At 33.9% G+C, this 14,871-nt stretch overlaps 1 protein-coding gene across 2 annotated transcripts in view; it reads left to right on the top strand.

Moving 5' to 3' along the window:
- The window catches only part of LOC124366218, a 217,390-nt gene that overhangs the window by 167,689 nt on the left and 34,830 nt on the right, over positions 1-14,871 (top strand). For both annotated transcript variants that reach the window (XM_046822607.1, XM_046822606.1), the window contains one exon: positions 11,166-11,270. In XM_046822607.1, the coding sequence (XP_046678563.1) occupies positions 11,166-11,270 (105 nt within the window). The remainder of the gene's footprint in view (positions 1-11,165; positions 11,271-14,871) is intronic.

Raw genomic sequence — 14,871 nt, 5'->3', positions numbered from 1 at the left:
TATTTTATTATATAAAAGCGGACCACACAGCCCAATAGGTATTGATATATATGTAGATTCATTCAGGTGAAACATTAAACAATACGAATAGTAGTAGGAAATTTTAAAACAACTCATTAACCTTTAAATTCGAAAATTTACTGATGCCATGTACTAATAAGTGACGGGTAATAAATAACAAGGGTTGTTACACTAATAGGGTTGTTGTCGGGTGGTCTGTACCGAAGGATTGATCAATATTGGTGCCGCCCCAAAGTATCCAAGTTTATGTGTTTGTTTGTGTGATGAAAAAGTTAGACAAGAAAATTAGACAACAAGGGTTGTTACTCTATAAGGGCTGTTGTCTGTTGATCTGTGCCGAAGGAGCAATCAATATTTGGACTGCTCCAGAGCCCGCATGTTTAGGTGTGTGTTTGTGCGATGAGAACACTAGACAACAAGGGTTGTTACTCTATTACGGTTGTTGTTGGGTGGTCTGTACCGAAGGATTGATCAATATTTGGGACGCCCCAAAGTTCCGAGTTTATGTGAGTGGTTGTTTGACGAGAAAGTTAGACAACAAGGGTTTATACTCTATTAGGGTTGTTGTCGGGTGGTCTGTACCAAAGGATAGTTCAATATTTGGGCTGCCCTAAAGTTAATTAGTTTAAGTTTGTGGTTGTGTGATGAGAACGTTAGATAAGAAAGTTGGACAACAAGGGTTGATACTCTATTAGGGTTGTTGTCGGGTAGTCTGTGGGAAAGGATCAATCAATATTGGTACCGCCCCGAAGTCTGCAAGTCTATGTGTGTGTTTGTGCGATGAGAACATTGACAACAAGGGTTGTTACTCTATTACGGTTGTTGTTGGGTGGTCTGTACCGAAGGATCGATCAATATTTGGGACGCCCCAAAGTTCCAAGTTTATATGAGTGGTTGTTTGACGAGAAAGTTAGACAACAAGGGTTTATACTCTATTAGTTTTCCAAGTTTATATGAGTGGTTGTTTGACGAGAAAGTTAGACAACAAGGGTTTATTCTCTATTAGTGTTGTTGTCGGGTAGTCTGTACCGAAGGATCGATCAATATTTGGGACGCCCCAAAGTTCCAAGTTTATATGAGTGGTTGTTTGATGAGAAAGTTGGACAACAAGGGTTGATACTCTATTAGGGTTGGTGTTGGGGGGTCTGTGCTGAAGGAGCCATCAATATTTGGACCGTTCCGGAGCCTCCAAATTTATGTGTATGTTTATGTGATGAAAACATTAGACATCAATGGTTGTTACTCTATTCCGGTTGTTGTTGGGTGGTCTGTGCCGAATGATTAATTAATATTTGGGCCGTCCCGATGCCTACATTTTTATGTTTGTATTTGTGTGATAAGTAAGTTAGGCGAAAAGGGTTGACACTCTATTACGATTATTGTCGGGTGGTCTGTGACGAAGGATCAATCAATATTTGGGTCCCGAAGCCGGCAAGTTTATGTGTGTGTTTGTGTGATGAGAACATAGACATCATTACATAGCCGCTATATTTTGAATGATTACTCGTCTATTTTAGAACATGAATAGATTTAAGTAAGATTCATATGTGTTCATTACATTTATTGAAGTATATGAAGTAAAAAAGCAATAATTTTACCAGACACAAATAAAATTAGAAACTCCAATAACAGTATTAAGATAATTTAACAAATCTTTAGCGAATTCAAAATTATTATACATTACAATCGTTTGTGTACATTTCTTAGTAAAAGTGTAGATGTTTTGTTAGAAAATATTGCAGTATTGAATAAAACATTGGGAGAGTCGTGGGCGGACGCAATTTGATTCAGTTTTGTACTGTACCGACTCACCTCCCTATTACTTTTGATATTATCCTCACACCCGACAGTGACCCCCACGGGGACGAAGAGAATAAGGAATAAAGAGGATCGGTCTTTCCTTAAAAAAAATAATAATAAAATTGAATACTTCGGTAGCAAATGGTGTTTCAGATCACTACAATATTCAGCTTTTTATACTTTGATATAATCCATAAAATAGACCAGATACGTGAAATTTGATATGCATATTCTAGATTATATTTTTACACAAAATATTTAAATATTTATAAATACCAATTTTAAAATGTATAGAGGAACAGAGAGAGGGTGGAATTATTTTTGAACTTAATATTGCAACAAATTGCCCATTTTTCTAAATAGTACGTAATATGAACTATGTAGATAGACATATTAAAAAATAATTACTTTCCATCTTTTTATTGTTTTCTTATGTATATTTCACGTAAATTTCCCATTGTATATTTGGGTAGTATACAATGCCACGAGGGTAAAGTGAAAGTTATTCTGTTCGTGGTCAAATGTGTATTGTTAACATTTATATTCATTAGAACATTTTCGGCCAAAAATGAATAGAATATAAGCAAAGGGTATGTTCATAGACATACTAGCAGTTAACCACGGCTCCGCATGCAATTCCTGCTAAAAAGGAACATCGTGGGCATATGTCTTTTGAATGACTTTCTTAACTCTCCTAAGATAATTGATATTCACTGAAAAATATTCTAAACTCCTGATCCATTTAAGATTTGAATTTAAAGACCAGCTTTCTTCAAGAGAAAAGATTTTCCTTAGGAAAGAAGGGCGCTTGTTGCAAAGAACGGCGGAAAAGAAAATCCACTGAAAAATGCAAAATAGTCTACTGATGAGTTAGAAGCTTTGTGAAAACTGTGCAGTTGATGGCCAACGGAATTTACTTTGTTGATCAGAAGTAAAGCGTCCATTTTCTCCTTTGTTAATTACAGTAACAAAATAAACGTAGTTTCAACGAGCTACTCACTTGGTTTTGCAAACCAGATGAGAGCTGTTATTATTTGAATTACATATACATATGAATTAGTACATTTACAACCTAAATTTATTCCAATCAGTTTAGGGGAGATAAGCAAATAAGTTAGAGACCTGGTTAACAGCGGGGGAAATTAATTGTTTTTCGACACAAATTACTAAAAGTCCTCAATGAATGCAAATCTGTTCCTTAGCATTAATTTGTTTCGCATTTGGAAAGGAAATTTATCCCAGTGTTATCTAAAGAGTCGTTTTATTCAAAAACATATTTAATATAATTTTTTTTTCTCTCATAAACCAACAAAACAACTGTGGAGCAAGCAAATATATTTGATATTATGTTTTGGAAAACAGATTTGGTTTTAGAGGCGAAGGGTTGATATAATGTATACTTTTGTTAAAAGTTGTTAATATTTCACATGTTAAAATCACAGATAAAATTCCCAGTTTGCTCACAAATTCTACTATTTCTTCGTTACCATCACGGTTACTCATAAGACCATTGTAAGCATATTTGCTAAAGCTCCATAAATCTATTGAGTGATATGCACCATCATCGCAATCAGTATTCCTGATATGGAAATAAAGCTCCATACACAATTGTAAGTCTATACGTCAGTTCAATGTTGTACAGACAGACTGACAGACAGAAATTAAATTTTTCCAGCCCTTAAGTCATAGGGTTCGCAAATTCTCAGCCAATAAAATATATTATATCATTTTTATAATATTTAAACATCCGTGAGGTTTAAATGAAGCTGCAAACCTAGAATTTTTGTATATTTGAATATTTCGATATTTGTATTCCAACTTCTCAATGACCTAGAAACCTGAAATTTGACTCACGTAATTATGCTCTCAACAGGCTAACGGTATTGGAAGTACAATAAGTATTCGGAAATCTTAGACCAACAATAGATGACAATGGCAGGAAGTAAATCTTTTTTTATAAAAGAAGAATTTTCAGACCTATGCATTTGTATACTTTCTTGGTCAGGGCAACAATACAAACGCTATTACACCTCTGAAAATACCTTAGACCAGAAGAATATTTCAATATATACTTTCTTGATCGTAATAGTAAGAAAAACGCTACGTAGCCAGAAATACCTTAGATCAAAATTAGTTTAAAATGAACGGAAGTAGAAGCTTTTGACTAAAGTAGATTTTTCAAACCAAAATTACCTTCTTACCTTTTTTTTATCTGGACAACAATGAAAACGCTACTATGGCGTGTAAAATATTACTTATTTGAACCAGAAATGGTTCTTCACGTTACCGAACCTGAATTAAGAACCAGTATAAATTATGTTTAATTTTTCAACCTATGAATTGAGATTGAACAGTGAAATAATATGGCTTAAACTTGTCTCCCTCCAATTCAAAATTATAATGGGACTCCATAATATTATATAATAAGTGCTTAAACAAAGAATATTTCGCTTTTTATTCTGCAGAGTATTCCTCCACTCTATCCTAAAATAGTAAAATAGTTCATGTTACTGAAATTGTAATAAAATACCGGCCAATCTCTTCCCGGTGACGTCATGTTGAACAACTCGCCCCTGTCTCTCAGTGAAACTGTTAAGATTCTGGGTGTTAAAATAGACTCACAACTAGAGTTTAAAAGTCATGTAAAATATATATATCAGAAGGTCATTTGTAGATTGAGGATTGTTTGCAGGCTGAGGTCGTTCCTGCCGGTGTCAGCTAAGCTCCAGATTGTCAAGTCATTGATATTACCTTTAATATATTATGCTCTCCCCGCATTTGGAAATAGTTTGACCAAAGAAAAATTATTAATTTTAACAAAGTTAGAAAACAGAGCCATAAGATTTGTGTATGGTTTGAGGAAATATGACCATATCAGTTCTTATCGTAAATTGGCTCAAATTCCATCAATACAGGACACTTGCAAAATTCAAACTGTGTCTCTTGTCCACAAGGTATTGACAACCAGTAGGCCAACATATTTAAAAAATAAATTAGTTGCCCGGTCAATAATTAGGGAGCGTAAGACGAGACAGAATGCCCTGCTGGCGGTGCCGCGCGTGCGCCTTGAAAGAGGGAAAAACGGCTTTTCTCACTTCGGTCCCCAGCGGTACAACGGCCTGCCGCCTGCAATGAAATATTTAAGTATGAGGGCGTTTAAAGACAAATTTAAAAAAATGTTAGCTTAAGGAATATTGTTAAGTTATTTTTATTGTTTGGTTGTATATTTTATGTTTAGTTTATACATGACCTGAGTTATTTTGTAAAACAACATCAATGTTGAAAATCGCTCATGAATAAAGGCCTTTTTATTTATTTATTTAATTAAAAAGGACATGCCTGTGATAAACATGTTGCTCAATAAGGTAATTGCAGGTAATTGCTTGTTAGTAATAAATATATAAAGCAATCTTTGTTTGGTTCTGCTCAAAAAGAATTGACTAAATATTTTCAACGACGATGAAGCTGCGATACACTGGCGAGCTTAGTTTGTGAATGATAACATTCGATGTCAGAAAGTGCTCATGATGCAACGACTAGAGATGCGTCATTTAGTTCTTGCATCATTGCATTTCTCATATTACTTGGTTTATGGTTCATGGTCAGATTCGTGGTTCTTGAAATTTTAAGATTTTATGCTTTTTGCATCAGATGTGACATGCATGTTGTGTATTCCTGCAAACAATACCGGCGCAAGTTCAATTAAATATAAATACAAATTATAGTACGTTATGTTTAGTACGTTAGTATGAGTATGCATTAAAACTAAAACTACAACGATTAGTCTTTATCAGGCTTGTTTAGAGTTTCTAAGGGGCTCCAAGAGACACACAAGACGACGATCTTTCACACAGAGTGAAGATCTGTGTACTTCCTAGCCACTTGGGAGCTCTTCATCTTACTTCCATCCACCTCTTCACAGATTTTCATTACTGGCTGAGTTATAGAACGGTTCAACAGTCTACATGGGGAATATATCAACGGTTTCAAATGTTTTCCGTGTTAGGGTGTTTAGAGTGATAAGACAAATTTTTTAAACCTAGCATAGAACATAAAACGTTACTTCCATTGCTACCCTAGATTAATTGCCGAAGATTCTTTCGCTTCTCAGGGACGTCCCACCAGAATTCAGTAGAAAACTTAAAACAGACCTAACAGTTGAGTGAGACAATAGTCAGTATAATATTGCCTTAACCTATAACAAGAGTAATTAGGTAATCTCTACTATTATATAAAACTCTAATTGTGTCTGTATGTGTACGTGCGTGCGTGCGTGCGTGCGTGTGTGTGCGTGCGTGCGTGCGTGCGTGTGTGTGTGTGTGTGTGTGTGTGTGTGTGTGTGTGTGTGTGTGTGTGTGTGTGTGTGTGTGTGCGTGCGTGTGTGTGTGTGTGTGTGTGTGTGTGTGTGTGTGTGTGTGTGCGTGTGTGTGTGTGTGTGTGTGTGTGTGTGTGTGTGTGTGTGTGTGCGTGTGTGTGTTACTCAATTAATTAGAAACTACTGGACCGATTGTACTGAAATTTGACATGGACATTCATAGGGTTCCTAGTCAAAATATAGGCATATTCTTAATTCGAATACCTCTCCGGTCTAGCCCCACTGGTCTGATGAGGGAAACCTCATCTTGGTCTCTAAAGTTGCATTACAGCAAGCAACTATTATTAACTAACAATTACTCGTGGCAATTACGTAGGCTTTGTACGTGTGTCAGCACTTATGATTCGAGTAAATTATATTTCGGACGGTAATTTTGAGTTTGTCTTGTTGCCACGATCAAAATAATATGTCAAACAGTGTATATTTATGGCCATTGTAATTTACTCCGAGCCTTCTCTTGCTAACGAAGCATTTCCAGACATAAGTTTATATGAACTTTTTTGACTTATTTTAGGTCTGAAATCACTTGGGAAATGTTTTCCTTTCCTCTAGGACCACTCTATAGATATATACCACCCTATAGTTATATATATATATATATATATATATATATATATATAATATATATATATATATAGGGTGGTCCTAGAGGAAAGGAAAACATTTCCCAAGTGATTGCAGACCTAAAATAAGTCAAAAAATTCATATAAACATATGTCTGGAAATGCTTCGTTAGCGAGAGAAGGCTCGGAGTAAATTACAATGACCATAAATATACACTGTTTGACATATTATTATATATATTATATATATATATAAATATATATATAAATTTTCAGATATGGTGGTTTTGGATTCTCGGAGTCATGTTGATTGGAGAATATTCAAAAAGTCTCTCGGTACTTGCATTATGTAGACGATTGCAATATGGATATTTGTATGAAATCAACCTAAAACAAATAATCCGACTAAATTAACAAGAGGTATAACTAACTTCGAGAATACAGTAAATGTTGTACTTAAATTTATGTTTCATTAAATAATACTGCTTAAAAGTCTAACAAACAATAATATTTTGCTAAAACATCTTTGTCATTTTATATATGTAAATTTCACAAAGGCACTTTTATAAATTTCAAAATGTTATATAGTTGACATTAGGTAACTTTCCTTGTGTATATGCAAGCTTCAAAATTATTTTAAATATTGGAGTAAGTATGGTCAGCATTATTTAAAAGCATAGCATGTTTTGAATTTGATGTTACTTTGAAGGCTTTTATATGTTCATTAAATCTAATTTTAAGGGTCAATCTGTTTGTACATAGTGCAAATAAAAGATAACAGGTAGATTGAATTTATTAGTTATATACTTGATGCAAGTATGTGTGTTTTTTCATAACTTTAAAGGTAACTACGGCTCAACAGAAGTTACACTAGAAACATAAAACAAAACCAATTTTTATACGTGTTGTAGAAACTTTAAGTTTATGCATGATTGTTATGCTGTCAATCCATTACAGGAAGACAAGCATACATATACGTCATAAACACTTTTAAATATTAAGCAATCGGACCTGGTAAGCTGTTGAGCAATTTCAAAGCAGAAATAATTGAACACTATTTTATAAATCCACGTAAACCTACAGGCATTTAAATTGGACGCAGTGTGATTATCAGGGCAAAATAAAAACGGCTGAAAATTAAAATGTTACATTTTTAATGTATGTAAATGGGTTGTACTGGAGTTCAACAATACAATTATATTCAATTTATACAATTATATTATATTATCACGGGCTGTAGCTTCAGGGAGTGACATTTTTGTACTTATTACAAATTTAATTTAGTTAAAATTTTGACATGTCGTTTTCATAAATTATAGCCTATTTAATTGAAAAAACATGAATTCCGTAAATTATAAATTAATTTCATTCGTTGAATATAAAGGGAAATATTTAAAAAATTATTCACAACCAGTTATTTATCACAGATCACTGAGTAAAATATGATACATTTTATATTATATGTACTTTGTATTTATCAAACATTTTATTTTTGTTCTTTTCAAACAGAATATTAGTTTTAAAAGTAAATAGTTAATTAGTTTGTTTTGCCATTGTATCGACTGAATGCGGAACCCATTAGTGGTCGGTTCTTTCGAATGCCGCACAATCACGTTTGTTGACAACCTGGGTACAGATTGGAGTAATTAACAATCAACGCCCATTGTGACTTTGTTGGTCTTTGACTCGATATCTCAATCATCGGCCTTTGACATCTTTGTGTGTTGTGATTCTACCCCCACCCACCTGCAATCACACCTCACATAACTTCTCTTGTCGACTCTTCTTCCAAACGAAGCATTCGTAAAACCTTTATCAACCGTGCAGATTGAAAATATACAAGAATGTGACGTTACCAGATTCAATGCGTTTAGATGTAATTAAATGTTTCACCTTGAACCAATCTCTTCATATCTTATCTAATTTCTGGGATAAATGCAGAAAATTAAAAACTAAATGTTACCATATTCGATAAATTTACCCCACATTTTGATTTTCGATGGATTATTATGCTGACCTTTAAATGATGAAACGTTCGCACTTGTTTAATAATCCTGGTAAAATTTAATTATCTACCTACAAATATCTTAACTTTTTTTGTTGAAAAATACTCTAACGTAAATAAATTGATATTATTTATAGGCTATATCAGGTATAAAAATCATGATTTTTACGTGATATCCACAAATGTCCAGTTACATTTTTGGTCGTAACGAAATTTTATCTAATAACTTTTTGTATAGAAAACATACAGTTGGAAATGTTATTGTGTACATCCACCGACAAAAAGGATTATTAAAGTTAATAAATATACGTAAATAATCAATAAAACGCTGGATTTATTAAAAGCCTTTATGTTATATGTATAAATTGCATTTATGACAATTATTATAGGTTGTTTCGACAAAAGAAAAGAAAGGGTGAAAAAGCAATACGTTTACTTTTTAAAAATATTTCATATTAACTGTAGAGCTAATTTACTTTGATTCTCTTTTAATCAGTGCATTTTTCGGGGGGGGGGGGGGGGACTGACATACTGGGTGCTTTAGGAAGTATACGATATTCTGCAAAAATAGGGGCTCGAGAATATTCCTCCGGGAAATTTTTAAGCTTTAAAGCCTCATAAATGTGTTCTAGCTAAGAAAAAAACTATTGGGGGAAATTTTAATGTTTATCTTTCAATATTTCGGGGTTGTTTGAGCCCCCTGAATTCCTTATTTACGTCGATGCCTTTTATAGTGAGATAGTTTAGCAAAGGACTATGTATTTTGTAACTAGTGGTACCTTTTTATATTCTGTAATTGAAGATAGTTTATACTTTATAATTAACTAAAAAAAAGTGTGTGTGTATAAAAGTGTTTGTTTGTGTTGAAGCCCTGATATCACTATTTAACAGTGCAAACATTGTGTTTTTAAGCTTGTTTGGCAGGTTTTACTCCAGAGTAATTCTGTGCAACGTATTGCGTCATATAATAGACAATATTGTTGCAAATGCGCACTTTACATGGGACGTTATGGTTTCGTTACTATCGTATTTACTATTTGCTATATATGCTATATGTGCTTATCTGCTAAACACACTGTATATTGTTTTTTTCTAATATTGTAAAATAAAACACATTTCATATCTTCTTATTTTTTACTACGTAAAACCTCAAACTGATCAAAATAGGTTAGTATATCATATATTTTAAGTGTGATTTGAGGAATGTGTCAATATTTAAAACGAATCTTTCAGTCAATTCTCTTCGATATTACGACTAATTTCCTGCTCACATCCCTGTTTTTGATGTCAGCAGTGAGGTAGACCTCCCACATCATCGTCCTCCCCTGCTCCCCACCTCCAAAAGTGTGTTAAGCTGCATCCCTTTCTTTACCTTGACTCATAAATTGGCGTCAGTCAATTATGGCCTTCGCTTTTGTACTTTGCGACAATCTGCTGTTATAAGATTACGAAATTAATATACTTCACCCCTTAAACGAACAAACAGCCATTATTGCAAGAACGATGCGTACATAACCTGATATCCAAAGCGTAATAAATTTAATTTTAAGGATAAATTTAACTGTTTCCATAGCGTTAGGTATAAACATTTAAAAAATAATATGCAATAAAACATATTTATTTAAGTTCCTATCTTAATTGAAGTGACTAACAATTAGTAGCTGTTCAGAAGAAATCGTTTTTTAAACCGTATGCCGATAAAATGTCAGCTGTTTTTTGTTGCCTGAATAAATTATATAAACCACTGCGAGATAAATAATATCCAGGAAACATTCCGGCGAGATTTGAATAAATCAATGCGTAGTCTCAGTACGGTTTAGGAAGTTCACCTAGAAATAAAAACATTATAAAAAGAAGTTCATACCGTTCCTTACTTTGCTGTTATCTTGGTTCTACCGTGCAGATTTACCATTAGATACTAGTCAGTCAATGGTTGGCCATTACAAACAGACGTAATTAAACCCTGTCCTGCATTTTTATAAGGCAGTAAATCAAGGACCAGATGTGGACATTGTTATTTATATCATTGGTTCTAACCGTGCGATAGATGGATGACACCCACTCATCAAAGCCCTTGCAGTTCTCGTTGTCATCTTTTTGTACTTTTGTAACGTGATTGAATATACTTTTCTATTATCGCCTTGTATTGTTGTTACTAAGTTGTTACGGTTATTGTTACAGATACGCTCTCCCTAAAAAGCGCTGCTTACTAATATGTTACCACCTATACTGTAACTCTTCCAAACCTAGTATTATTATTACTAATAATTGTTTGTGTTCTTGTTATTGTTACAGTTGCACTCCTCCCAAGGAATACTACTAACTGAGTTGTTGCAACAACCTCCTTTAAACGTATTATTATTGTTACTAACAATTGCTAATGTTACTGTTATTGTTACAGCTGCACTCCCCCCAAAGAATGCTGCTCACTGGGATGTTGCTACCTCTACCCTCCCCCTGCACCAAACTTCTTCAACTTCGTCTCTTGGAACCACTGGTTCCTCTGGTAAGTCTTTTTTCTCGTAAGCTTAGTTATTATAGTACCCTTTCTCTTCTAGAGATCCTTAATAATAGGAAATAGAAGATGCGCAATCGTAAGAGAAAACCACATTACTCATTCAGGTAATCTATTGAAATTAATGTGCTTATTTGTTGACAATTATTATAATTTTATTGTAAAAGTCATAATACATTGTTATTCACTTAAGCTAAATCATTCAGTCGCCCTTGCAAACATTTGCATTCAGAACCTACACCCATACATTCAAAGCAATACGAAAGGTTCACCCCCAGGAATATAATTCTCCTAAAGCGGACACTTCTTGATGATCCATGAGGTCCATAAAAAGCAAAACAAACTCAAGCGCTGCTTCATCCAGCTGTGAATATTTTCTTACTCTTTACATTTTTTAGTACCTCAGTGAGACAATTTGTAAGCTTAATCCAAGCATGTGAATGCAGCCGTTCAAAAGCTGTCGTTAAACGTTAGTTGTATCTTAAACAATTAACGCCTCTCATATGTGTTCAGCCCATTATTGATGAACAAACGAACGTATATACGATTTTTAAAACAGATCATTTTTATTATTAATTTCCAAAATTATTTGCAAATTATCCCTCTAAATATGTGTTTGGTTCGACAGGAAGTTATATCTCATATAACCCAACAATATATCTTATGGGTTATTAGATTAGATAAGAAATGCATCGTGTTCTGTCTATTAGTTTGGTGCCAGACGATGTTTTTACTGTCAGATCAGTATTTTATGATGTAATCTCTATAGATAAAAAATACATACCAAAAACATTTGTATTATTAACACTTTATCTGAAAAAGGATCCCTTTCCCTTCAAATACACAAATAGAAGAGAATATCAGTGATCACTTCTTCACATACCGTTCCATTCTATTTCATGATATCCACAAACCAAAGGATCTAGACAGTTCAGTGGGAGAGAGTCCTCTGTCTCAGATTGCCATGCTTCATCAGTCAAACGCTGTCTCAGACCATTTGTCTGTGTGTCTGTCTGACAGAGACAGATGGTGGCTCGCCATAGACTCGTATTCCACTTGATCCACCTCACTTGGCATAAGTGGAGAAAGTACTTGATGCACACGTGTCAGATGTTTTCAGTATTGGTTTCTTTACAGCATTTTAACTTCGGGCATTGATACCAACCTACAAAATACTCTCTCACCTCACTTGGCATAAGTGGAGAAAGTACTTGATACACACGTGTCAGATGTTTTCAGTATTAGTTTCTTTACAGCATTTTAACTTCGGGCATTGATACCAACCTACAAAATACTCTCAACAAATGCTAATAAATGTCTATGATGGAAAAATATGTTCTTTTTAAGCAATAAGAGCCTCCCGTGATTACAATTTCATATTCTAATTAATTACATGTTGAATGATGATTGTATCCAATCGGTTGTTAAGTATTAGTCTTCTGGGTATATTTTTCTATTACACCCAAGCCTAGCCATAAGGCTACCTCACTCGTACTTACAGATGGAACCAGTTAAGAATGAAACTGACTAGCTCTTCAGAGATCAAATTGTGTAGCAATGCTAATCCTGTATACTTATTCCTAATCTTACGTTCAGATTAACGGAGGGGATGAGAGGGATTAAAACAACCCCTGCCCCTAGAACCCTAAAAATGAAAAAAAATATTCGTTAACAATATTCCAACTTGTGTAAAATACATAAGTTAAATATTTAACTTTTATCTCTGTTTAAACTTAGATTTATTTAGATTTGTTTATAGCCCCGGTGTGGTTATCTCTTCAATCAGATCTATCCCCTTCCCAAAGTTGTGACAGCTGCTTTTCTGCTGGAAATGAACTCTTATTAATGTACATAAAATTACGTTTGTGATATTTTTGAACGTATAAAGTGTACGCAAAGTGTACAAATAAGTATAGTTTTTAATACTGCGAGTAATTCAACTATGCGATCAGGTTAAATAATCTATTTCAAAGATTTTTATTGAATTTGATCTGTGAAATGTTTGAAATAGTTTATTTTAACCTCAACTTGTTACAAACACTTTTTGATTAATAAAGTTTGTTTTGATGAGTTCATACAGATCTTATTTAAAGCATGTTTTGAAAAAAATATAATGTCTAGTAGTCGGATGTCTACGAATTAATGAAAGTAATGTTAATAACTTTAATTTTCTTGTCTCGGATTATTGTAGCACTTACACTGTATATTCGTCACGAAACCATAACAAACATAATGTGTGTTATCTGTACGCAGACAGGCATCTGTCTCTAAAACAGGCATTTTATTAATTAATCATTATTTATTAAAAACATAACTAAGGAATAAAGGCCACAACAGGTCAAATACCAACCGGTGTCAACTGGTTATGTCGTATTATAAAGTAGTATATCTTACGATACATTCTTATTGGTGAGTCTTAGTTAGTGAATGTTTAAACAATCAGGTCGTATTATGTTGGTCAGTGGATTGAGAATAACGTCCTGAGTAACACACGTGTGTTTTAGTAATCAGCTGATGTTTTAGTACTTAGTGAATGTTTAAACAATCAGGTCGTATTATGTTGGTCAGTGGATTGAGAATAACGTCCTGAGTAACACACGTGTGTTTTAGTAATCAGCTGATGTTTTAGTAGTTAGTGAATGTTTAAACAATCAGGTCGTATTATGTTGGTCAGTGGATTGAGAATAACGTCCTGAGTAACACACGTGTGTTTTAGTAATCAGCTGATGTTTTAGTAGTTAGTGAATGTTTAAACAATCAGGTCGTATTATGTTGGTCAGTGGATTGAGAATAACGTCCTGAGTAACACACGTGTGTTTTAGTAATCAGCTGATGTTTTAGTAGTTAGTGAATGTTTAAACAATCAGGTCGTATTATGTTGGTCAGTGGATTGAGAATAACGTCCTGAGTAACACACGTGTGTTTTAGTAATCAGCTGATGTTTTAGTAGTTAGTGAATGTTTAAACAATCAGGTCGTATTATGTTGGTCAGTGGATTGAGAATAACGTCCTGAGTAACACACGTGTGTTTTAGTAATCAGCTGATGTTTTAGTAGTTAGTGAATGTTTAACAATCAGGTCGTATTATGTTGGTCAGTGGATTGAGAATAACGTCCTGAGAACACACACGTGTGTTTTAGTAATCAGCTGATGTTTTAGTAGTTAGTGAATGTTTAAACAATCAGGTCGTATTATGTTGGTCAGTGGATTGAGAATAACGTCCTGAGTAACACACGTGTGTTTTAGTAATCAGCTGATGTTTTAGTAATTAGTGAATGTTTAAACAATCAGGTCGTATTATGTTGGTTAGTGGATTGAGAATAACGTCCTGAGAACACACGTGTGTTTTAGTAATCAGCTGATGTTTTAGTAGTTAGTGAATGTTTACAATCAGGTCGTATTATGTTGGTCAGTGGATTGAGATTAACGTCCTGAGTAACACACGTGTGTTTTAGTAATCAGCTGATGTTTTATCAGTTAGTGAATGTTTAAACAATCTGGTCGTATTATGTTGGTTAGTGGATTGAGAATAACGTCCTGAGTAACACACGTGTGTTTTAGTAATCAGCTGATGTTTTAGTAGTTAGTGAAT

The sequence above is a fragment of the Homalodisca vitripennis genome, chromosome 7, assembly GCF_021130785.1.
Source record: "Homalodisca vitripennis isolate AUS2020 chromosome 7, UT_GWSS_2.1, whole genome shotgun sequence".
Classification (NCBI taxonomy): Eukaryota; Metazoa; Arthropoda; class Insecta; order Hemiptera; family Cicadellidae; genus Homalodisca; species Homalodisca vitripennis.
The sequence above is the reverse complement of the archived record's forward strand: the minus strand, read 5'-3'. Positions and strand labels throughout refer to the sequence as shown.